Source organism: Lampetra planeri, chromosome 24, assembly GCF_965212315.1.
Source record: "Lampetra planeri chromosome 24, kcLamPlan1.2.h2, whole genome shotgun sequence".
NCBI classification, from domain to species: Eukaryota; Metazoa; Chordata; class Hyperoartia; order Petromyzontiformes; family Petromyzontidae; genus Lampetra; species Lampetra planeri.
The window spans coordinates 11,763,402-11,786,682 of NC_136130.1; the positions used below are offsets into that span (position 1 = coordinate 11,763,402).

At 49.0% G+C, this 23,281-nt stretch overlaps 1 protein-coding gene across 5 annotated transcripts in view; it reads right to left on the bottom strand.

Moving 5' to 3' along the window:
- Nucleotides 1-23,281, bottom strand: part of LOC144726803 (interleukin-6 receptor subunit beta-like) — a 93,803-nt gene that overhangs the window by 32,026 nt on the left and 38,496 nt on the right. For 4 of the 5 annotated variants that reach the window (XM_078605713.1, XM_078605710.1, XM_078605711.1 and 1 more), the window contains 3 exons: nucleotides 7,607-7,696; nucleotides 2,207-2,242; nucleotides 1,124-1,265 (listed from right to left, as the gene is read on the bottom strand). In XM_078605713.1, coding sequence (XP_078461839.1) covers nucleotides 1,124-1,265; nucleotides 2,207-2,242; nucleotides 7,607-7,667 — 239 coding nt within the window. In that variant the 5' untranslated portion in view covers nucleotides 7,668-7,696. The remainder of the gene's footprint in view (nucleotides 1-1,123; nucleotides 1,266-2,206; nucleotides 2,243-7,606; nucleotides 7,697-23,281) is intronic. The other variant, XM_078605714.1, reaches the window with a different exon arrangement.

Below are 23,281 nucleotides of genomic sequence, written 5' to 3' on the forward strand. Positions count from 1 at the left end.
TGTTAAAAGATTATGGTTTTCGGCAACGTGCTATTTGAATATATGCAACACGGCTGCCACCTGTTCAGAGGCCCCCCAGGATTTGTGTTTACATTTCACAAGTCTCTTGTGAGGACTCTCGACCAGAATGACCGGCCAGTTTCCTCCATTCTTCAACAAACCATAACACACGAGGCCACAACACTCACACACTCACCACACTCCCACATCAGGCCACAACAACCACTCACCCACTCGCCATGCTCCAGGCCACAACATTTCTCTGCGTCCAACCTCACCCAGGCTCCACTTTGGAATTTCCTCCCAACGTCATGATCTCTCTATAAAAATTGGTTTAGCCTTTCTATTTAAAGCTTTCCGTGACTGCAGGGATTCATCTTCTTGGTTCTTTCGGTAAAGTCACGTAGAAAGGAAATAATAAAATAATAAAAAATAAAACATAATAAAATAATTCTCACGACGTTGCGGCCACAACGCAAGCAGCCGTCCTCAGGTGAAGAACAGGTCTGTCGAGAAGACATAATCTCTGTCTCTGTCTTCTCGACAGACCTGTTCTTCTCTGTCTCCTCGACAGACCTGTTCTTCTCCTGAGGACAGGTCTGTCTTCTCGACAGACCTGTTCTTCACCTGAGGACGGCTGCTTGCGTCCGAAACGTCGTGATAATTATTTTATTATGTTTTATTTTTATTATTTGATTATTTCCATTCTACGTGACTTTACCGAAAGAACCAAGAAGATTTAGCCTTTCTTGCAATAAAACAGGTGTCGATGTCATGATTCCTTGCAAAAGGTTTCCGTTTGGTGTTTGAACATCTGATGAACACCCGTGTTATTGCCAAAAAGGGTAAAAGCAAGGAAGGACCCATGTTATCATGATCTCTGTTCCCAAGATCTTATAATGACCTTGCTCAATCCAAGAAATGTGTTACACTATGCTCCACAACTGGTGTACGCGTTACGTACGCATTTAACTTCTTTTGCACAGTACGCAGCCAGCCGTACTAATCAGAGGTACGATGTCAAAGGGGATGCGGAGGTCCTTGGATGTTTAAGGAACCCTTTTTTTAAAATATAAATGAGAGAGATCAAGTTTGATTGGTCACTGCGGTGGCTGTCACTTACGACCTCCAGTTCAGCTTGTAGGCGGTGGGTGCGGACGAGTCGAGCCCCGCGAACCAATGGCACATGAGGTCCCCGTTCGCGCTGTAGAGCACGCACATTATGGGCCCCGGAGAGCCATCCGCCAGCAAGCACGGGGTCGAGGCTGTCATGGGGGGTGGGGTGGTGGGGGGACATTCGGTTCTCGAAGAGGCTCCCGAGCACGTGGAGAGAAACGTCGACGGACACCGTGCCGAACGATGCTCGATACAAAACCGGAGTCGGGGTGTCGACACATCGGGGTGGGTGACGCGCGTGGTGGCGCGGCTTGATGCGGGTGATGCGAGTGTGGTTTGTGGGTGCTCGCTGTAGGCACTTGCCCCAACAGTCTGTCAAGGCTATAAGGGCGATCTTTGTCTTTTGTGCGTAATAATGAAACACGAGCATGTCGCAATGTGTGTGTGTTGTTGTTGTTGGTGGTGGCGTGTGGGTCATGTGACCCTGTGAACGGCATGCGCGGTGCCAGAGAGGACCACACAGCAGCCCTGGGGTCGAGTGAGTGCAGCTTCACATCGGCTCCACGCATCACGTGCTCTTGCACATTATTACCGTGATCCTTGCAGGATGGCGCGTGTCCAGTAACAAACGTTGTCAGGGCGTGAACAATAACTCTGCGTGTGTTGATTTTTGTTGCTGTGCTTTCAAAACGCCTCCAGGTTTTGTGGGCAAACAAACGTATCAAACTTATTCAACAGGAGCGCGTTTCTCACAAAACCCAACGCGTACGCAGGAGCCTACGTTCGCAAGAGAACGCGCGCTTTCATCTTATTCTTGTCGACGCTTGGACATCAGGAGGGCTACGTTACCGGCAGAGGTCGGTGCAGAAAACATACATTGTTGTACTGTACGTCTATGTTCTCACGTCTGTTCCCCGCCTTAACCAACGCGTACTGAAGCGTGGCGAATTAACCGCCATGTCCTGCACGGCATGGCGAGGCGCTTATCTGGCAACAACGCAGTGGTGACGTTCTCTACGCGTTCGTGCTCGTCCTGCGAAGATGGCCCACGCAACCTACACGCACACAGAGCCACCTTTGCGGATCTCACCGTTGATGCCGTCCAGGACACTCTCCGGAGTCTGACCTGGAGGGTGTAGGGGCCGGGGGGGGGTGATGAGGTGGGGGTGAGAAGGAAGAGTTTCGGGGTTAATGCTCTCCGAGTGCATTACTGCGACGCTGCGCCCGCCCGCGCGTGCTGACTCTTCCTGTCTCCCTAACGATCGCTTCATCTTAATGGGCTGAACTCTCCAGGGGGAGGCGAATATTGATTGGGTTTTTTTGTCTTTTGGGAGTTGTTGAAATTACCCAAGCTTTGTGGGTCTTTCGAATTAAGGGCAACTTCCATTAACATGAAATGGTTCAACTGCGGCGGCGTGCCTTGAAAATGCTTTGCGGATGCATACCACGACTGCCATGCAGCATCTCAAGTGCAATCGTAAGTCTCAGTCTGCAGTCTTCCCCTCCACTCTAAGCGTTCTCTCCTCGCAATTCTCATTTACGATGAACTTCCTGTCTCTTTCGCTCTCTCTAATTTGAACTCATCCCATCATTTATTCTAGATTTGAAGCTTTCGTGACTGCAAGGAATCATCTTCTTAGGTTTTTTCGGTAAAGTCACGTAGAAAGTAAAATAAAATAAAAAACAAAAATCACGACGTTTCGGAGGCAACACAAGTCTCCGTCATCAGGTGGGACCGTCACAGCCAGATTAGCTGTATCAAGATACAGCTAATCTGGCTGTGACGGTCCGACGTTTCGGAGGCAACACAAGTCTCCGTCATCAGGTGGAACCGTCACAGCCAGATTAGCTGTATCTTGATACAGCTTATCTTGATACAGCTAATCTGGCTGTGACGGTCCCACCTGATGACGGAGACTTGTGTTGCCTCCGAAACGTCGTGATTTTTGTTTTTTATTTTATTTTACTTTCTACGTGACTTTACCGAAAAAACCTAAGAAGATCATCCCATCATCTCCCAAATTGTGGAGGAGAAAACCAAGAGGCGTTTTGAGCGGGGAAGGGCTGCAGACCACGACGATGATTGGGAAGTCCATCGGGAAACCCCACGCGGTGCGAATGAAACCCCGCATGGCACTCCCCGGTACTTGTCCGTGTGTATTGTGCAGCAACGCTGGCTGGATTCTTAAATGCAACACTCATCTCTATCCTAGGTTGCCACATTGTCTGGTACTTGTAATTTTACTATGATCAATCTGAAAATAATCTGCCCGTGCCGACTGAAGTGAAAGGTAATATTTCATTTATCACTGATTTACGTTTGTGTAATATTCTTGATTTCCCCCATGAAATTCAATTGTTTTTGTGCTGATTTCAATTGCCGTTTAATTTGATTTGACGCAGGTCTCTTAAGTTCTCATCTGGCTGAACAAAATAAACAAACCAAATGTACACCGGTGCCGCGAGTGCAGTGTGCGTGGTTCGCAAGGATGCGAGCTGAAATCCCTGTCGGGGTCGACTCAGCCCTTCATCCTTCCCGGATCAATAAAATAAGTGCCTCCTTGTGGTGAATTCTACAAATGGTTGAATTTCCACGACTGCTATCAGGGTTGTAAACAGAAGATGAACACTGCCTGCTTGCTTACATGAGCAGGAAGCAACTTTACATTTTTCAATTAAATGCACTCTACACAAAATAAGGACGAATGTGTGCGCTCCACACTTGCTGGGCTACGGGGAAAGCGTTGCATCAAATCCCACAGCTGGAAAGTACAAAGTCTGCTCCACCTGCATCAAGTTCACACCAATCCAAGGCCCCTCTCCATGTCCAGTGAAGTAATTGTCAGCGAGTGTGCGACACCAGCACTCGCTATAACAGCGCTCGCCCCAACAGTCTGCTAAGGCGACACGGTGGGTGGGGGTGTGTCTTCGTCTTTGTGCGAGTGTGACGAAACGCCACGTGACGTGCGTGACGCGACGCCGAGGGCACGTGCAGTCCCCCGCGGGACCCGCAGTAACCTCGACGCGACAGCGAAATCAAAACCGTGACTGAGGCTCTCGGCTCCGTAGCCCGAGCGGTGCAGCTTATTGGCTTCACAAGAAACTCGAAGTTCCTCTGATCCCCGTAGATAACAGGATTCGTGGGCAAGAAGGCAACGCAGAGGATTTAAAATAGTTTATTTGGTCAGAAATAGCGGCTGTGCTATCAGCGTCACGGATCTCTCGCAGTGCAGCCTCGCATGTTGGAGAACAGCCCACGGAATGCGCTTCTGAGGCCGTCTGGAACGCTCTTCCTCCCGATATTAGCAAGCCACTGGAGCTATGCACTTTACAATTTAGATTGAAAATTAATTTTTTAAAGCCGCTTGTGTTTAGTTGTCCTTCCCTCGCACCTACGATTATCACGGTTGACTGCGTACAGTGCAACATAATTTCAACATACAAGACTAAACTACGGTACCTCTGATATTGCTTCAAGTTATCCCTGAACCACATCGTATAGGGCAATGCTCTTTCACATGTGCTGCTACACAGAGTAATGTTTGCGGCCTGGCAAACCATGGAGAATCCACCCTGGGAATATTTATCCAATTAATTTATTATTCTAAGTTTGTGTGCCATTAACATCTTTAATTTACTGAAATTTCTCACTGAGTCTCAATACTCGTTTTAAGGCGGGTCTTGTACAGATGTTTGGCAAGTTCATTTTCAAGGCGTGGTTTCGTTTCATGTGGAAGTACATGTTTTTCTTTGATATATTTAAATACAAATTGCCTTTGGGTTATTACGCTTGTAAAGAACGGCATACTCTTTCAAATGTCACAGGGTCTTGTAATTTAGCAATTCCACAAAGGTGTCACTGTGTGGCTGTAGGAATTGACCCATGTTCTGCACGCACTATAACAGCGGGTGGATGTGCTACGGACTGCACCGTCGGATAAGATGCTCAGACCCCGATGTAGGATACATACACTACTGTATACATAGATACACACCCACTCAAAGCCAGCACTTAAACATAACACAATCTCATCATATTAAGGACTGCCGCTTCAATCAATTAATTCCATTCAAATTGTTTTACGCGGCACCTCTTAAACGCGAAAACGTATCGCGTGGCGCTGCAATAAATTGCAAGGCTGATCGTGAATAACGTGGAATTTTACAGGTCGTCATCATCGGTGTGTGAGAGTCGGTAATCGTTGGACATGCGCGCAGGAATTTGGGTTGAGCGATTTGTATGGTCTCGGCCTTGCAAGCTCAAGTGGATTGTGCGGATGGTCCGATGATAGAAAAGTGTGGGATGATGGAGCGTTTCATTTAAGCAAACAAAAGTGACCCTGCGTGCAGACGGGTTATTTATGACACAATTATATATGAGCTGCCCCAGAGATAAAGAGAGAGAGATCCCACACATGGAGAGAAATTCCTGGCATTAAGAGCCTGGGGACAAGTGGATTCAAAGCGTCAATACTTTAGCTCTCTGTGTGTCTAAGGGGAGCACATACACTATAGATGACTCTATACGAAGAAAACTTTAGGACGGTCATCCGTCGTTTTATGGCAACTCAATGCAGAGTCGTAAACTAGGTACCGAATTCGAAACACATTAAATGAAACTCGCATTTACGGAATATTTAATCTTTAAATAATTTGTTTGGAAGGGAATGAATGCTCGGTCTGTCGGTAGTCCTAGCATGCATGTCATGCTGCCCCCCCCCCCCCTATGGTTCGCGCATTCCCTCCTCTCCTGGTTTTCCCGCGACCTTCACCCTGCTGTGCCCCAAGCTCGGCTCGTGTGGCTTCCACCACCTCGCCGCAACACCTCGCTGAACCAACACCACCACCACCTCACCGCACCACCTCTCTGAACCACCACCACCACCTGACACAGCAATCACCAGTTTCTGGCCAGTGCCGTACAGTATTTTTAATTTCATGACCGAGTATTATTTTTTAACAAGAGTATCGATTTTCCATTGAATATGTGCTTTAAAAAGGTTTGCTGCATTCTTAAATGTGAATGTATTTCGTTTTGGGGCCGTATTTTTTAGTTTTTGTCTCCGTAGGAACGAATCTCCAATTGTACACGTCACGGACATCGACTGGGGAAAGCTCAGGTTCGATGGACGGAATTTCCCTTCACGGATTTTTCAGGAGCTTTGTGCTTCCGCAAATGGAGGGATGCCTTCTTGTAAACCTGTGCTGCTATTAGGGTCGTACCCAAAAGCAAACTGGGCACATTGATCAACAGGTTGCCCCAAAACTCAGAATAAAAAAAACAGTGCGAAGAGAACCCTTCCCCTAAACATGCAAACGCATTTTTGCTCTGACGGCTTCATCCAGCAGTGGATTGCCCACCTCTGATGATGATGATTACGATGGTGACGCCCTATAAACGCACAACAGTAAAAGGGGGAACACTTTAATGAAACCTATAGCAGAGCTGTAGGCGACGCGCTCACGCCGTCTCCCCATTGGCTACGGGTGCGAGGAGCGCGGCCCGGCCGATCAGCTGCTGCCCCACGTGGCCCGTGCCCGGGGGAAGGGTCAGCAGCAGGGATCGCGCTCCGTGCAATGGGATCAAGATTTGGGGGGGAAGCGTCGAGAGTTGTGCAACTCATTTGTCAAACACCGCGCGCGTTGCTGCTCATTGTCGGCCAAGGTTGTGCCCAGTGGGGGTCTCACCCAGTGGGGGTCTCACCCGGTGGGGGTCTCACCCAGTGGGGGTCTCACCCAGTGGGGGTCTCGCTGGGTGAGGGTCTCGCTGGGTGGGGGTCTCGCCCAGTGGGGGTCGTGTTTTGTGCAGTCGCGACATTGCCGTGACTTTTTCTAAGGGGGGGTCAAACATTAACAGGATTCTTGGAAACATCAATTCGAAGAATCTGTCAAAACTTTGCGCGATTATATTACATATCACAGCATGTTCATATCACAATCCAGTTGGATAAGACTCTGCATTGCTGCATAAAAATGTAAATCTCATGGTAAGCATGATTGATCCTGGATAAAACTTGGATTTGCTTCCACGATGCATAATGTTTGTTTAAGGCTGCAGGCATCACGTGGTGTGCAGCAAAGGACATTCGAGAAGTCTCGTGTGTGCCATGTTGTAGTTGTGTGTCTCCCCCCATGGGCTGCCTCAGTTGTCCATGGAGCTGTCACTGGCATGCAGATGGGAGGTCACCACGTGGCATTTTGACGGACTGCCGTTGTGCCCCTTGCTAGGGGCAGTGAGGTGTCCGTTTCTGAGTTTGCAGACACGACACGTGTTCCAGGATTACTCTTTTTTTATCCCTTTAAAAATGCAATTAAATAACACCGCTAACATCGGCGCGTGCACGCCGACTGATGCAATCTTGGCTCTGACTGGAATAATGGTAATCTAACGTGTTCCGAAAACTCGCCAGCCGTGAGTGGCTGCTGAACTGTGAAGGCTCTGGCCGGCGGGGCCATGCCGACGTCGCTGTTTGTCAAGGGGAGGCCTCACCAGCGGCACGGTGAGCAGTGAGCAGCAGCAGCAGCAGCCCCAGCAGAGCGCTGCGTGCCATGGCGGTGCTGCCCCCAGCAGATGCTAGGCCTGGAACACAAAAGAAAGAGCCATGAGCGTAGCTGCAACATAGAAACAGGGCGGCTCAATAGGTAAACGAGAACTCCAGAAAACTGCTACTTTCAAAAACCGACGAAAACTGTACTATGCGAACAGAGGTATCGTACTATTTAAACGTTTGTACGTATGTAGCCAACTGCTCTAATCGGAGGTGTCGAAGGTGCGGGGGATGGATGACAAATCATGGAGAGTGTGGGCGCGGTGGTGATGGTAGCCAGGACCAGTTCAGATAGCGTTCACTCTTCGTGTCAACCTCGACTGGGACTAATCGATGCCAGTCACTGCGCATCCAACCCTGCCTCCTCCACCAACCCGCAGAACGTTGCTGTGAACAACGCTGTCACTCCACTGAATTCACACAAAAAGTACGCGCAAGAGATGTGCTGCTGTCTTCCGCAGTCATCGAGACCCTTTGACGACTCAGGTCGGAGTCCGTTCAAGGAATAGCGTCTCTTGCAAGAATACCTGATACCCGAGAGCTTAAAAGAACCGCTTCCACCCTTGTGGAACGTTCTGCCGGCATTACATTTCCATAAAAGCCCGTCTGATCCAATCATCTGTTTTGAACAGACATTGTACTGCCAATTTGCCAGGAGGAATGGGGTGATGCCCACATTCACTTTGGAAGAATGCCACCCGATTGTATAACCATTGTGCCCTGCCACTTGCTTTTAGAGTCGGGTGGCAGGTCACAATGGTTCAATCCCCGTCCAAGCACAGAGCTGTCCAATCGTGTCTCATTCAGCCAGACACACATACATGTTTACGTGTGTGTGCATACACGGCTGCGTGCCGAGCCATCGCACCACACGATGAACAGCTTAGCACTCTGCCGAAGCCTTTAGAGGCGTTTAGAAGAATCCCAAACGTTAGAAGCGAAAATTCCTCTTTTATTCAGCCCTGTCCTGTGAGCATCGTAGACTCTCACCCACTTATGTCCATTTCTCAATGCGGGTCGGTGTGGAATTAGGGTCGTCATCTTTCACGCAGCCCAAACCCAGATGTATTATGTCTCAGGCGGCCTATGTCTGTTATGAAAACGTTGCAGTCTACTGCAATAAATTTCGACACAGTCATACGGGTACCAGATCTCGGCACAAGTAAATTTCTGCCACCCAAAGACAAACGCCTAATTCCAGGTCTGTCTGGATCAAACCCAGACAGGTGGCACTAAAAGTGGAATACATTCTCCAAATGGAGGGAAGGCCCTGGGTTCATGATAACCCTGGACTCGGCTAGATCTGCTACTGACATGGGTAGAAGTCCAGAAAATAAAACGTTCAAATCCAGATGTATGATGACGATCCTTAGTGTAGCTCAAACTGGATCATAACGTGAACCCTTGTTATTGACAGAGTTCTACTTTATAAAGTACAGTCTTCCCTTATAACAGGTGAAGGTCAGTCTGCCTCTCTCCACAGAGTAACTATGGTCACTGTCTATGTGCTCTGTTGGGAGATGGAGCTTCATTCCAATAGCGAGTCGTTATTCGCACCTCAGAGTTGTATTCTCTCTTCAGAGCGAGTTAATTATGCGTGCGTTGCAAGTTTAAATTATTAATATCATATGAAATGTTTGCGTTGTAAATATTAAGGACATACCAGTGTACATTTAGGCTCATCCTGTAGATTTTTCAAACGATTAATGGAATAAATAACACTTCAAATAAAACAAACCTGAAACCTTGGTCAATTGTTTCACATTTTTGCCAAAACCATTTAAGGAAGGATTCCCACACTGAGTTATTTCGTGAAGTGGTCTGGTGATCTGAGACCAGTGGATGCTGATGCCCATGTGAGGCCACCGATTTTGCACAGCGTAGATCTGGGTTTAATCCCTGGGCTACAATCCAAGGTGTAACCAGAGCCCGATGTGGAGCGAGTTTGATGGTCTCAGCCCAGACGTTGATAAAAGTGCAAAATATCCATTGCAAGACTGTGGAATCTGCGCTGAATTTGGTAGATCAAAGCTCCGCGTCTTTGGTCACAGTAATGGTCCATTGGATCCTCATCATCGACACCACTTAAGGCACCACCTAGGACACGTGGCAAAGATTACAGCTACCCAACCATCATCATTCACTTGTCATTCATACACAATCTTTAAAACAACCGTAGTTGCATCTTGAAGCACAATTTACACTTATACGTGATTGACCAAAAGCAGGAAACGACGAATGTAACTCCAATGTGGATTGTGTGTGCGTGTGGGTGTCTATTTGCGCCTTGCTCCCAGTGTGAAAGGGCTCTGGTGAAGTGCTCCATCAAACAGACGAGCGGAGTCCGCGCTCGTTCCGCTGGAGAGCGTGCCACGTTCGCTTGGCGGCTTTGCCCAAGTTGCATCATTTGCGGGTCATTTTCGAATTTGGACCGCGACACCGGCACGCGTGCCCACTTCTCTTTCAAATAACATCGCAGCATCCTTACAACGAAGACGTTCCTCACGCCCCCCCCCCCCACTCCACACACTTTGCACGTACAATATACTTACTGAGAATAGGTTTCCCCTTTTTTCTGGCAACAAAACAGTTGTGTTAGATGTTAAAACACCAAACTGAAACCTTTTACAAGGAATCATGTCTGCATTAACCACAATACTTGTGGTCAGAATGCAAACAAAAAACATATTTTGATAATATATGCATTGTCTTTGAAGCTGATTGGTCCACACCAGCGACAGCTTTCTTTCGAGCCTCGTCTCAAACAGTGTATGACCAGGGGACGCCAAAAGGCGTGTTGCCAGAAAAAAGGGGAAAACCAATACTCATATTTTGGTACTGGCAAAGGAGGTCCCATGAAATATACTGACTGCGTATAATTCCGATCGCAGTGTACCCACATGAGCAGTGCGTTGGGATCACCAAGCCCATCGCATCAATCCACAGATATCGAATTCTGCCACGCACGGGTTTTGGACACGGCCCACAAACGCACAGATGTGTGCCGAGGTTTACTCGCCCGGGCATGATTCGGTCATCAAGGTGGCGGCGCTAATGATAATGGTGATGTATTTTTGACCTGTGCTTGTAATAACCCCCCGACTCGGTCGTTTACGTTGTATTTTATATACGTGCAGATGTTTTAAATTACGCCGAGAGCGGGTAAAGAGGAACACGTGGGTCGGGGAACACGTGCGAGTTAGGGGCTGCTGATTGGCCGTCAAGGTGAGTGGGCTCGGACTGGGGGAGATGATGGGTGGTGGGCGAGGCTGTGTACCTGCGTTGAACTTCTTTCGCACCGTACGTAGCCAACCGTGCTAATCGGAGGTGCGACTAGAGGCAGCCAAAGGTGGCAACGGTTCCTGAGCATTCCGCCGTGTGGATGGTGTGCAGAAGCTCGCTGCGTGGTCGTATATCGAGGCCATGCGAGGAGGTGATAGCTTGTTGAGGATCATCCAACAACGAATACATCGTAACTGATGTTTTGTACTTGCGGTGTTTTATATTGTTTCAATATAATCATATATTGTGTATTTTTAGAGGGGTCGCAAAACTGGGAATTTGACATTCTAGTCATGGGCCGTGGGAAAAAAAATATTTTAAATATGGGGCCCCCTTGTGTGTGTGTGTGCTCTGAAGCATTGGCAGCTCCGGCCGTGTGTATGGGTTGCATTGTTGGTTGGCTGGTCCTCTGAGAATGCTCGCTCTGCGATTGCCAAGAGAAGGAATCATTGTTCATTCATCCATTCTATCCTGGCGCCGCAAAAGGGCCTCGGCTTGAAGTCGCATGTCAATAATCGCGGACTGATCGGCACTCTTCCTCTCCTGCGTCCACAATCAGCGGAGAGTTTGTGTCCAGCGTGCAGGCGTCCACCGCTTACTCGTTGCGATCCTTTCGTCCTCTCCCTCTCTCACGCACGGCCAAAGCCACGTCTGCATACTGGCCCACAACGGCATTTTGCAGCACAGTAACAAAACCTGAAGTAATGTAATGACGAATTGTAACGTGAAATGTACTCCGCTTGAACGCTAAGTGAATTGGATGAATATTAGGAAGGCACTAATGCAATTCTGCAAATGGTTGTGCGCAGGTACAAGCTGTTCCTAAAGCATTCCCACTCCCCATGCACCCCCCCCCCAAACTCCCCCAAATTCCCCGTGCCGCCAGCGAAGCCGACGGCGACCTGTGCAGCTGCCGCTGCTCGGGCTGCGGGTTCGGTGACGCGTCGACGCGCGGGCACTTTCTCAAGCGCTCCGAGCTTGAAATTTGGTTCCAGGAAATCGTTCTTCATGCCACCTTTTTTTTTTCTTGCGGATCAAAAGGAGTTTGAGTTACTTCGGTGACGTCACCAGCAGATCTGTGCGGTTTGGCGAGCGACTCTGATGAGCCGGGCGGTTGTGAGTGCGGCGAAGTCGGTGTCAACGCTCCAGCTACAGCACAGGTGGCACGGATCAGCGTCTCCCAACTCCAGGAATTGCGACCCCCCCCCCCCGCCGCCGCTGTCGGCCTCTGCTTGATTACAATTCCGTTCTGGAGCTGAGACAAACACTATGGACGATGCTAACGTAATCACATTTTCTGAGTACGGAGGAAAAGTATTGTTTATATTTTGCATTGCTCTGATAAGAATGATTGTGTAAGCGAAGCGTGTTTTAGTTGGACGGCGATCGGGCTGCGAGCGGCCGTGTTGCACAGCACGCGCTGCGAGCTGCCGGGATGTGAATTGAAGGCCGACGGTTCTGGCCAAACAAACTCTGGCAGCAGCTGACGACTCTGAGAGTTTCCTGCCAGCCTCGCTTCGTCAGCGGCCTCCCAAGCTGCTCGCATTCCCTGAGACCGAACCACACCGAGCTTGCGACTTGCGCTCGATGAAGCAGACGATGGCGATACCGTGACGTGATACCGGTCGGCAACGCACAGAAGGTCTCATGAGTTCGACAATGTATCGCTGTCACCTACTCGGGTGCGTGTAGACACGGCGTGTAAAATATCCACAGGCAGGGCCTCCTCCACAGCAGACGCGGGTGGCGGTAGCAGCAGCAGCGGGACCTTTTGGGGGGCACGGGGGGGTGGCAGCAGGGACCAGGGTAAGCAGGGGTGGCCGTGAGGGTGGCCGTGTCTGAGCGAGCCGCCTTCCCGCACTTGGCCATCGCTCTCCGCTGGGCGAAGCCCCTGCCGCCTCGGAGCTTCTAGACATGTAACGGCGTGGTCAAGCGGGGGGGGGGGGGGTCTGCTGGGGTTGTGCGAGCTGCCGTCGGCATGGCCACCCATCGCCCTGGCCAAGGCCGCTCCATCGGCCGTGCTGGTGGCCGCACCGGCCGCCAGTGATTGGCCACGTGGGAATCTGCACGCTCGTTTTTGTGCAAAGTTGGCCACGGGCCACTAATTCCCAGACAAAACGTCTGGGAATGGCCATCCGCGAGGTACGAGAGCCCGAACCTCGTCTTGTGGAGGTAAACATTGTATTGTGTTATAAAACAAAATGATCAACTGGAAAAATATTCTGTTCCTTAGGATATGTCACATATCACACTCTTAGAAAAACATGGGCTTGATTAATGTGTTGATTCGTACTGAGGCTGATGCCAGAATGAGATTGGCAAGCTCCTCCTGGACAGATCAGCAAATAGCTGCGGAAACTGGGACAGTTTCTCTGCTACTTAACACAAATTTCGACGCTCGAAAATTTTTCTCGTTATGGAGGTTTCCACAGATATGAGTAATTCTGCAGCACGCTTATATATCAGCATAACACTGTTAAGTTTCACGAGGAAAATAACTCCCTCCGCATGACCACTCGCATTTAAATGACTACGCCTTGCGGGAGTGTCAGCAACACCGTGGATGTTGTCTTCTCGTGTCAAGCTGTACCAACCAGAAGCCCCTTTTGAAGATCAGTGGCAGCTCAAAGAGACAGAGAACAACGTTGAAGCCACTATCGGGAATGGAAATGCATTTGTTTTTGTGACATCACCATGGAAACATCACTCCCTACCGGCAGATTGTATCCTTCTGTGAAGCGACACCTTTGTGATAGCCGTGCGCGATCAGAATGCTGCGGATATCAAATCTATTCCACTATCATTCTGATTAGCAATGCACGCAGCGGTAACTCGAGGTGGTCGGCTGAGAATAATGTTCATATTTGATGATCGCTATCGCGACGAAAGGTATAAAATCCACACTATGAACGTGAATGGAGCGAAAGTTGCGAGCTATCGGTGCTGTAGCCGAGATCTGCGACGCATTTATATATCGGTGACTCAAGCCTCAACCCCCGGCAGAGTGTTTGTTTAACTCGTCAAGACTCACGGATATCGCGTGAGTTCTTCTTCAAAGGGCGGCGACTTGACACTTTGGCTGTCATTCGTGTTCCCACTTCGCCGCAGCGAGGCCTCGAGAACGAACGAACGAACGGGCGACGGCGGAGGAGGAGGAGGCTTCGCAGCAGGCGTGCTGTGCGCACACACATGTTGCTTGTGTTAGCGCCGGAGAAGGAAACATCTCCGCTGTTTCGCAAAGCCAAGCGCTGCTTGGAATGCAGCTCCAGATGAGATGATTGTTGGCAGGGCCTTAGAGACGCTTGGGAAGAGGCCCAGATGATGACGATCCAACCCCCCCCCTTTCCCCAACCACCTCCACCTGAACCTCTTACGACAGTAAGAGGTGTGGATGTGACAAGAGCTCCGTGTGCAACGCAAATGCGGAAATCTCACATTAAGCTGAAACGTACCAAGTGTGAAGTGACTTCGTGTGAGAGGCCTGTAGTCCGGCATGAAATGGGGCCAAACAGTCTTAGTAAGGATATATGAAGAAGATCTTAAGCCATTCTCTTCCCGGAAGAAATGCTTCTTGTTTAAATCTACATGAAACCAAATTTAAACATGTGTCATCCTTGCGTATACATTCCGAATCTTAAAGGGAGGTACAGCACTGAAAATAAACACTTCGAATGTCAGAGGCTGGGATATCCACCATGGGCCTTCAGACTTATTTATTGATTACGAATCCTACAACGATATCACCGGCACTCTAGTGATGTCTGAAATGTCGTGCTTTTTTTCGTTAAACTAATTCTTGAGCGTCAACGGAGCTGCACTAAGGTCGCCCCACCTGTGCAGGTTTGACGCAGTCGGTTCGGGAATTGACACGATCTGTGGCAGAAACTGATTTGTGCCGTGCTCTCGTACCGGCAAAGTCTTGAACTGTATTGCAGTGTATGCTTTACAGAGTTTTGAGAGATCCAGGCTGACTGAGAAGTATGTCTAGGATTGGTGGAAAAGGTGGCGTGCCTAGGCTGTGTTGAAGAGCAAATGGAGAAAAAGAAACACACTTCATTTAGAGTGTTGAATGTATTTGTTACATGGATGTTCAAAGGTAGCCAATTGCCCCACTATTTTACAAAAAAGATCCGTGGTGCGTGAACACAGCAGCAACAGCAACCAAAGACAAAAAAACCCGTCAATAACTTTCAAGGCAGACCTAGGGTTGCCAACTCGTTAAAAATGCGGCGGGCGTGCCACGGGGCGCTGAGGAGCATTGAAAAAAACCCATCGGTCTGGGAGATCTGTAAGTGACGTGGACTTGAGGTGCAGTGGCGTTTGAATGCTGCACATTCATCCAAAAATGTTCTCTTGCAGATAAGAGCCGTCGGAATAGTGATTCGTCTCCTTGTTGCAGTAGGAGCGGTGGGGTTCTGAGGAGGTGCTGAAGCCAACAGCGGATGGAGCATCCCCATCACTCACTAGTGGCGTGGCACCAGGAATACAAACGTAATTTTTGTATTAAAAAAAAAACACTTGCATATTTAGTTGCGTGAAAATAATCAACGGTGGAGTCACGTGACTGAAACTCGGCACAAAAGAACCCACGGGGAAATTGGCACTTTGGAAAATCACTCGGCAAGTTGGAGACCCCCGGAGTTTGACGGGAGAGGAAGTTGCCTCTACCCGGATGGGCCAGTCGGGTTTCAAATCAGCAAACCTTGCATAAGGTAATTAAATAATGCACGTCCAGAGCGCGCGGCGGTCTGGTTACAGTCAGAGAGCCACTTAGAGCCGTCTGTTGCCGGGCAGGATGCTGATAGTATTAGTTTTCCGTCTATCAGCGAGCTCTCCAGATGCCGTGCGCCAGAAGGCTGCGCTGCTTAGTCCCATCAATCATTTACAAGGTCTTCACCCGCGAGAGTGCAAACCCCGCGGCGGCGGCGGCCCTACGGGCACTTGACTTTAAATCTTTTATGCGCGCGGAGACTTGCAGGAAGTGGGACGTGCTCGTGCTGGGCCACACCTGTGACGTGCTGGGCCACACCTGTGACGTGCTGGGCACAACCTGTGACGTGCCCGGCGTTCACCTTTACCGGAGCTGCCGATGCCCGCTGGCGATGATTACGCAGCACGACCAAACAAGCAACGAGCTGAAGGTGCAGGCCTACAGTCGCTCGCTCGCACCGCCGCTGGCGGGAGGGCCTCCGCGCGGCAGCACGAGAGAGAGTCTATGAAAGGGTGTTTTTGGCCTACTCTTCCACGCTGGCGAAATGTCTTGGAAGTGGCGAGAGTACCCACACTTCACCCCACCGCACGCGACCTGCCCATCGACTCGCTGTGCTGTGCCCGTGTATCCTGCCCGGTGGATTTGTGTCAGCCGACGCGCCGGGAGGTCAAACCGGCGACCTTTTCCACGCGAGTCCCTCCCCTGTGTTGTGTGAGCCACTGCAATGTGGGCGGTGACGCAGCTCGGCTGTGGCGCGTCAATGCAGAGGTTAGAGGTTTAGAGGCCAGCGGCCGCCCTGGTTATTGCTGTCGCTGTAATGACCGCGGTACAATAATACTACGCGCCCACAGCTTCGCAGTGGAAGTTAAAGGTCCCCTGACATCGTTCGCAAGAGCAGGTCATTGCGTGCCGGCGTCAGGGTCCAAATGTGCAAACATTCGGACGTTACGACGCAGATTACTCAACTGGGATTGCACTGTGCACAGCAGCAATCATCGCCAACCCGACTGGCAGACTCATGCCCCAGGTCACTCTTGCTAAACGAGACTCTGTCCTGTGGGTCTCTTAAAATCTTGAAACTCCTATCGCTAGCAGTCCTTGCTGAGCCAGGAGAGCTGCACTCGGTGATAAGAAGAAGATGTTACAGGGGAAACGCTGAGATGTTGGACCAATCCCTTCATCAGCCATTTGCACCTGACAGGTATTCGCAGTATCCGGGAGAAACCCCACACATTCAAGAAACCCCTCAACATGTGCAGAGGCACGTGAGTGACCTACTTGCTGTACTACAATCTAATGGCCACCACGTAGTCTATCAGAATGGGAATCCATTCAGATTAAATCTGTGCTTTCAAAGGGCTGAATTGCAGGCGCATGCCAATATAATACAGTGCAAGAACAGCAGCACCGATGCCTTTGCTGCTTGGACCTGGACTCGTGATACTATTCGCAGGAGTGCTCAATACAGACGATACCCTGGCATGATACAAAACAAGCCAATGACAAACATTGCTGGCAAGAGCAGCACCGCAGAATGTCTTGAAGCACTTCCGTGGCAACACCATTGGGCAGCAACAGGCAGCAGCAACAGCAGCAACAACAACAACAACAGCAGCAACACCACCAGCACCACCACCAGCAGCGCTACTGCTGCTGCTGTGAATGATTTCCCCATTGTGCTTTCAGGTTTAACCGCAAGTTGCTTGGCACGTTGTCGGACGTTTCGCTCCACGTGCTGGAAACTTCACGTGGACCGAAACGTCGGTCATCGTGCCTTAATACCCCAAACCACACGTGGGAGAGTGAGACGGTGTACTTTGTTCCTTGACGTTACAGTGATTGACATCGCAATCAATGCGCAGTGCTGTATTGAACGATGCTGGCAACACTGAAGACCACTGTATCCCCAAAGCACATGTATCGTGATGAGATATCTATAAACACCATAGAAAACTCTTTGCTTCTTTCGGTAAAGTCACGCAGAAAGAGAAAATTATCAATTAAATAATAGCATACGACGTTTCGATTGCAACACAAGCAATCATCATCAGGTACAAATAAAAGAGAAACCTAGTAAACTTAGAACTATAATGCTATACAACACAGAGAGTCGGCTAACATAACAATCAACACCCTACCTGGTTGATTACGTTCTTCCAAAGATTGCTAAATTTGAGAGAGAGACAAAACACAGACACGGAGACACATAGACAGACACACAAGCAGAGAGAGATAACAGAGACACACAGAGAGAGACACACACATAGGCACACAAGGAAAAAAAACGCCTCTGTGTCGAGGCCTTAAATAGAGAGGGGGTAGAGAGAGAGGGGGGGGGGGTAGAGAAATTAGCATGTCAATGAGAGATTTGGAGCTTTCGTGACTGCAGGAAAAACTAGAGCGACAACACAAGGGGAGACAGAGAGAGAGAAAACACACTTAATCAAACAAACTTAGTAAAATTTGGAAATGCAATGCAATACAGAGAGTCGGTCAACACACAATTAACGCATAGTCTGGTTGATTACGTTCTTCCAAAGATTGCTAAATTATAAGTTAAGTGTGGAATTTGAGAGAGAGACAAGACACAGACACGGAGACACAAAGACCGACACACAAGCAGAGAGAGACAACACAGAGACACACAGAGAGAGAGAAACACACTTAAAACCTCCCCGTAGAGGTGGTTTAAACTTAATTTGAAGCTTTCGTGACTGCAGGAATTACTCTTTGGTTCTTTCGGAAAAGTCACGTAGAAAGAAAAAATAATACATTAAATAGCATACGACACAGCGCTGATTATAATAGTGTGTTACATTATATATATACACATATATACGCGCACACATATATGCACACACATATATACACACACACATATATATATAAAATCGCTGTAACTCGAATTCAGTGTAAATAATCAAATGTGGGAAGTTTGGAGGTGGAGAGGTTTTAAAAAAAAAGTTGGACTCGAGAGAGACGGCACTGCGAGCCCCACCGCACAGAGTTCACGCAGCGCGCTCCCGTGGGCTCTCAGCTCAGGGGCAGGGTCACGTCGTTATGTATTCTCTGTTTTATTTTATTTTGTTATAAGACAGCGAACACACCAAAAACAAGACCACCGCTCGGGCCCAACCGTGCCCACGTCGGCACTCCGCTCGCGTTCCTTTGCTGCGGTCCACGCGCCAACGCCGGAGCGAAACCGATCGCGGTGGCGCACGTCGACCTCACGACGCTGAGCTGCGAGACACAGCCCTCGTGGCGAGCACCAACTGGTGCTTCATCTCTGTGCATAATGCCCACAAGAAGTCGCCCACCCGCTACGACTCAGGGTGTCTCGCCCTTACGCTGCCGCGGTATGCTAGCACGAGCGGAATCCCCAACAGGGTTGACGCGCTTGTGAGACGTAACGCTCACTCGGGCAATTGTTACGTTTGTATTTATAAAATACTACACAAGATACAGAGACGGGCAATAGACCTCCCTCCCACCGCCGTGCCTCCACATGAACAATATATAACGGAGTGTTTTTGTGACACATCCCACCGGCCACGCGGAAGTGTTGCGAGTGCACGATTTCGGCAACTTTGGTTCAACACAAGCAAACTGTGGACCGGTTTCGACATTCAGAGTCGGGTTTTCCGGAATCGACACTCGTGAACTGCCAAGGTGTTTCTAGGGAAGGGCTCCTCCGGTCTGTGTTGGTCACGGATCCTGGCTCAAAGCAAGCGCATATATATATACATACTTGAACACTAAATCGAACTCTGAGCCTAAGTACATCGCAGTAACTGTGAACAAGAAACAAAAGAAGTTCAGTTGCAGATCCCTCCTCCGGATGACCACGCCCTGTGACCCCGCTGGAAATGAACCGAGCACAATGAGACGGTTCAGCCCCATCAGCGTACCGCGATCAGCAAGTGGAACACCTTGTTTACTGGCGCCCGTTTGCAATCAGGCAGTCTGGGAAACTACAACAACGGCAGGAAATTCTGGGCATTGGCATTCAAACGTTGACGTTTATGAAATGTGAGTTTGCTGCTGTTTGTTTTTAAGTGTTCCGTTCTTGAATAGGGAGGCGACACGTGGGTGCGCTTGAGCCACGGTCACATGACTGATGGAAACAACATCTCAAGACGTTCGCCAATAACAACACCCGTGGCCCTCGAAGTGGAAATATACAAAATAGGCCACGTGCGGGGCAGTGCGGCCCTTTCGTCTGTGCTCGAGAGAAGGGCTGATACCCTCGGGGCCACGCCGTGTTGTTGACGATAGTTCTTATCTAGTGGGCAGGGCGCTCTATAAATGCGAAATAGAGCAGAATGGGGTCAATTTCGATTTAAAGCTTTCGTGACTGCAGGGATTCATCTTCTTGGTTCTTTCGGTAAAGTCACGTAGAAGGGAAGTAATAAAATAATAAAAATAAAACATAATAATTTTATTATGTTTTATTTTTATTTTATTACTTCCCTTCTACGTGACTTTACCGAAAGAACCAAGAAGAAGAATGGGGTCACTGAAGTAGCGACCGTGAGACAGGCGCAGCTCCGTCCCCCAGTGACGGGTCTCTCTGCTGTGCGAGTCAGCTGCCCAATGAGGTCCACTCCAGCCTGATGCTGCATCGAGGCATAGAGGGGAGGAGGGCATTTTATGAAATTGTTTTTTCCCATTACCTTCATGGTGACGAGTATCGTTAACGATGCCACGTGCTATTGAAACTGCCATTTGACATTTGAGAAAGGATGGGCAGCATATTTAGTTCAAGTTTCATGTTTTGCGCGTGACAGAAAACGATCGTCAATTTAGCAAAGCCATGTTTGCGTGCACTCTACACACAGCGCCGTGTCTAGAATGTCGGGGCTGTTTGTCGATGGGGCCGAGAGGGCCCCGTTTGTGTCGCAGGGAGAGGGAACAGCTGGGGTTCAACTCGGCTGGTCGTCTCTCCATGGTCAACAAGATGTGCACACGCCTCTGAGCGAAGTCGCCTGTGATTGATTGGCGAACAAACGTGGAACGTCTTCTTGGTTCTTTCGGTAAAGTCACGTAGAAGGGAAGTAATAAAATAATAAAAATAAAACATAATAAAACAATTCTCACGACGTTTCGGCCACAACGCAAGCAGCCATCCTCAGGCGAAGAATATTACTTCCCTTCTACGTGACTTTACCGAAAGAACCAAGAAGATGAATCCCTGCAGTCACGAAAGCTTTAAATCGAAATTTAAACGTGGAACGGATCATTGTAGCAATGTTGAAGAGCGCAGCGTCTTAATTGCTGCGTAGGACATCTCAAGGGGCTGTACAGGGGCAACCCTCGAAACAAAAAAAACCCCGTGGAGACATACGTAGGGAATAATAATAGTAATAACTCTATACGCCTACTAATTACATTATGATAACGATGAGTGTTGTTTTACATAAGAAAGTCACGAGACTCTTTTTCAGGAGGGTCCTGTCAAGGGTTGTCTGTCGGGGGCAATGTCGCAGCTGCTGTAATCCCCACTGAGTCGCCGTAGCTATGGGAGGAACCCCATTCAGTGGCAGGGGCAGAACGTACCAACACCACGCAGGGAGGCGCCCGCCTCGTGAATCAAACCCAGGCGCTACTTGCTGCGAGGCACATGTGATACCACAGCGTCACCCTTACATAAGACAATAACGCAACTCAATTAAGAGTTTGGCAGACTTAGCAGCGGTGAGACATACCACTGGCTCAGGGCTGCCAATGGAGTTGAAGGAATAACGATTGCTTGAGCAAGGAGATTGTATCGATTCAGTGTTTATGGCACGATAAGATGGGCTGGCACAGTTACCGAGGATCGGCTGTCTCAAGGAACACGCTTTGTGAAGCTGGTACAACTTCTTAGAAAGGCTGGAAGTAACGAGGCGGTCACGTGAACCTATTCTTGATTATATTTAGCGAATGATAAATCAAAGATCTGGCGATCGGGTGACAATGCAACAGAAATCCATGATGCGCATTATTATTTTGTGCGCGTATTACATAGGTTTGTGTTAAACTCAGACCAATAATGATCAGAGTCCTTACCTATAAACCTGGCAATTCATCAACATCGGTGGGAGTGAGCCTGAGTGCCCATGAGGCACTGAAACAGTGCTCCTGAAATTGTGCACTCCCAGAGTGATGTTTGTGTAAAATAACACGTTTGTGTGTTATGTGGAGGGGCAGATATACGAAGGGGGCGTTCTGTTGTGTGCGTATTAATTTTATTTTTTGTATTGTTCACAATGAGCTTGAACTTGAAGGTTGTGTAACACTGGTACTGTAGAATGGAGACATTGCAACAGAAGTTCACGAGAAGCAAGGGAACTGACTTAGGAGCGTGAACTGGTTCACTTTGGCTACTGGAGAGCACCAGAAGATGTGTCCAACACAAATTCTAAAAAGCAGAAGATATCCATCTCCCTTGTTTATTTCCATGTATAGTTTTCATGCGCAAGGGGATATTTTTCAAAGTCTCAGCAGTGCAGGGGACTTGCGCTTGAGGCAATGTAAAGACAGTTGATCTTCACGCATGTCCAATCCACGTGCTGTAAATAGCGTGTGCGTGAGAAGTCTTGGCTTGTCATGGGCTCGAGTCATGCACACACACTGGTGCATTTTGGGAGATGCCATCATTGGGAATATCTGACCCCTCCGCAAAATCCTTTACAGATGGAAACTGCCTTTAGGAAGGACACTCCATACCGGGTAACGTGTGGCACGTTTGTTTAATTAGAAAGCAATGATACGCAATCTACCTGATAACCTTGACCCTTCATTGCCGTCATTTGTTGAATCGGTGGGTGGATAAATAAAAATTCTGACATCATAGTGTGGGCCACGTGACCACGTGCCTCATCCACCATGCACACAAAGTCTTCTCGGGCACACGAGCGCGAAGACAAAACGCGATTCCGAATACAAATTCCAGCACACATTTTCACGCACAGACACGCGTACTCGGGGTTCACTTTCGTCAGATCGCTCTGGGTCGGTGACCCAGAAAATATTTTCCAATCCCGGCCAACCACATCCAGTAGACCTCTGCAGCTGCTCGTCACCTGCTTATTGCAGGCTACCAAAATTACGTTTCGCACAAATACATATAAACACATGGGCATGAAATTTAAAATATTTTACATCAATTGCCTTATTTTATCGGCAAAAAATGTGTAACTTTGTATGACGTTACTAGAAGTCTATTCCCAAAATCAGTTACCAATTACCAACGCTGCTCACCTGCTGAATAAGATGCTGTGATTCACATCAGCAGCTAACGACGATTGCAACATGTTCACATTGCACTCCCACAGTACAGTACGACAAATTGTATTAGCGCGTTGCTTCGTACGGACACGATTGCCCACGGGCATTTGCACAGACTCTTTGTTCTAAACCTCCGATGCTGCTCAAGCTGAGGCCACTCGTGCACTTAGCGTTAATAATTAATGAAGGGATAACCAGAACGTCCTTGGCGGATGAGAGTTGAAATATTTTTGAGAGCATTCGATACCCTGGAAAAGCGCTCCTCCGATACGCGCGCACCATTCCGCCTGCCCGTCCGCCCGTCTGGATCTGCATCGATTTGGACGTGTAGAGCTCCATCGAACACCGAGCTTCT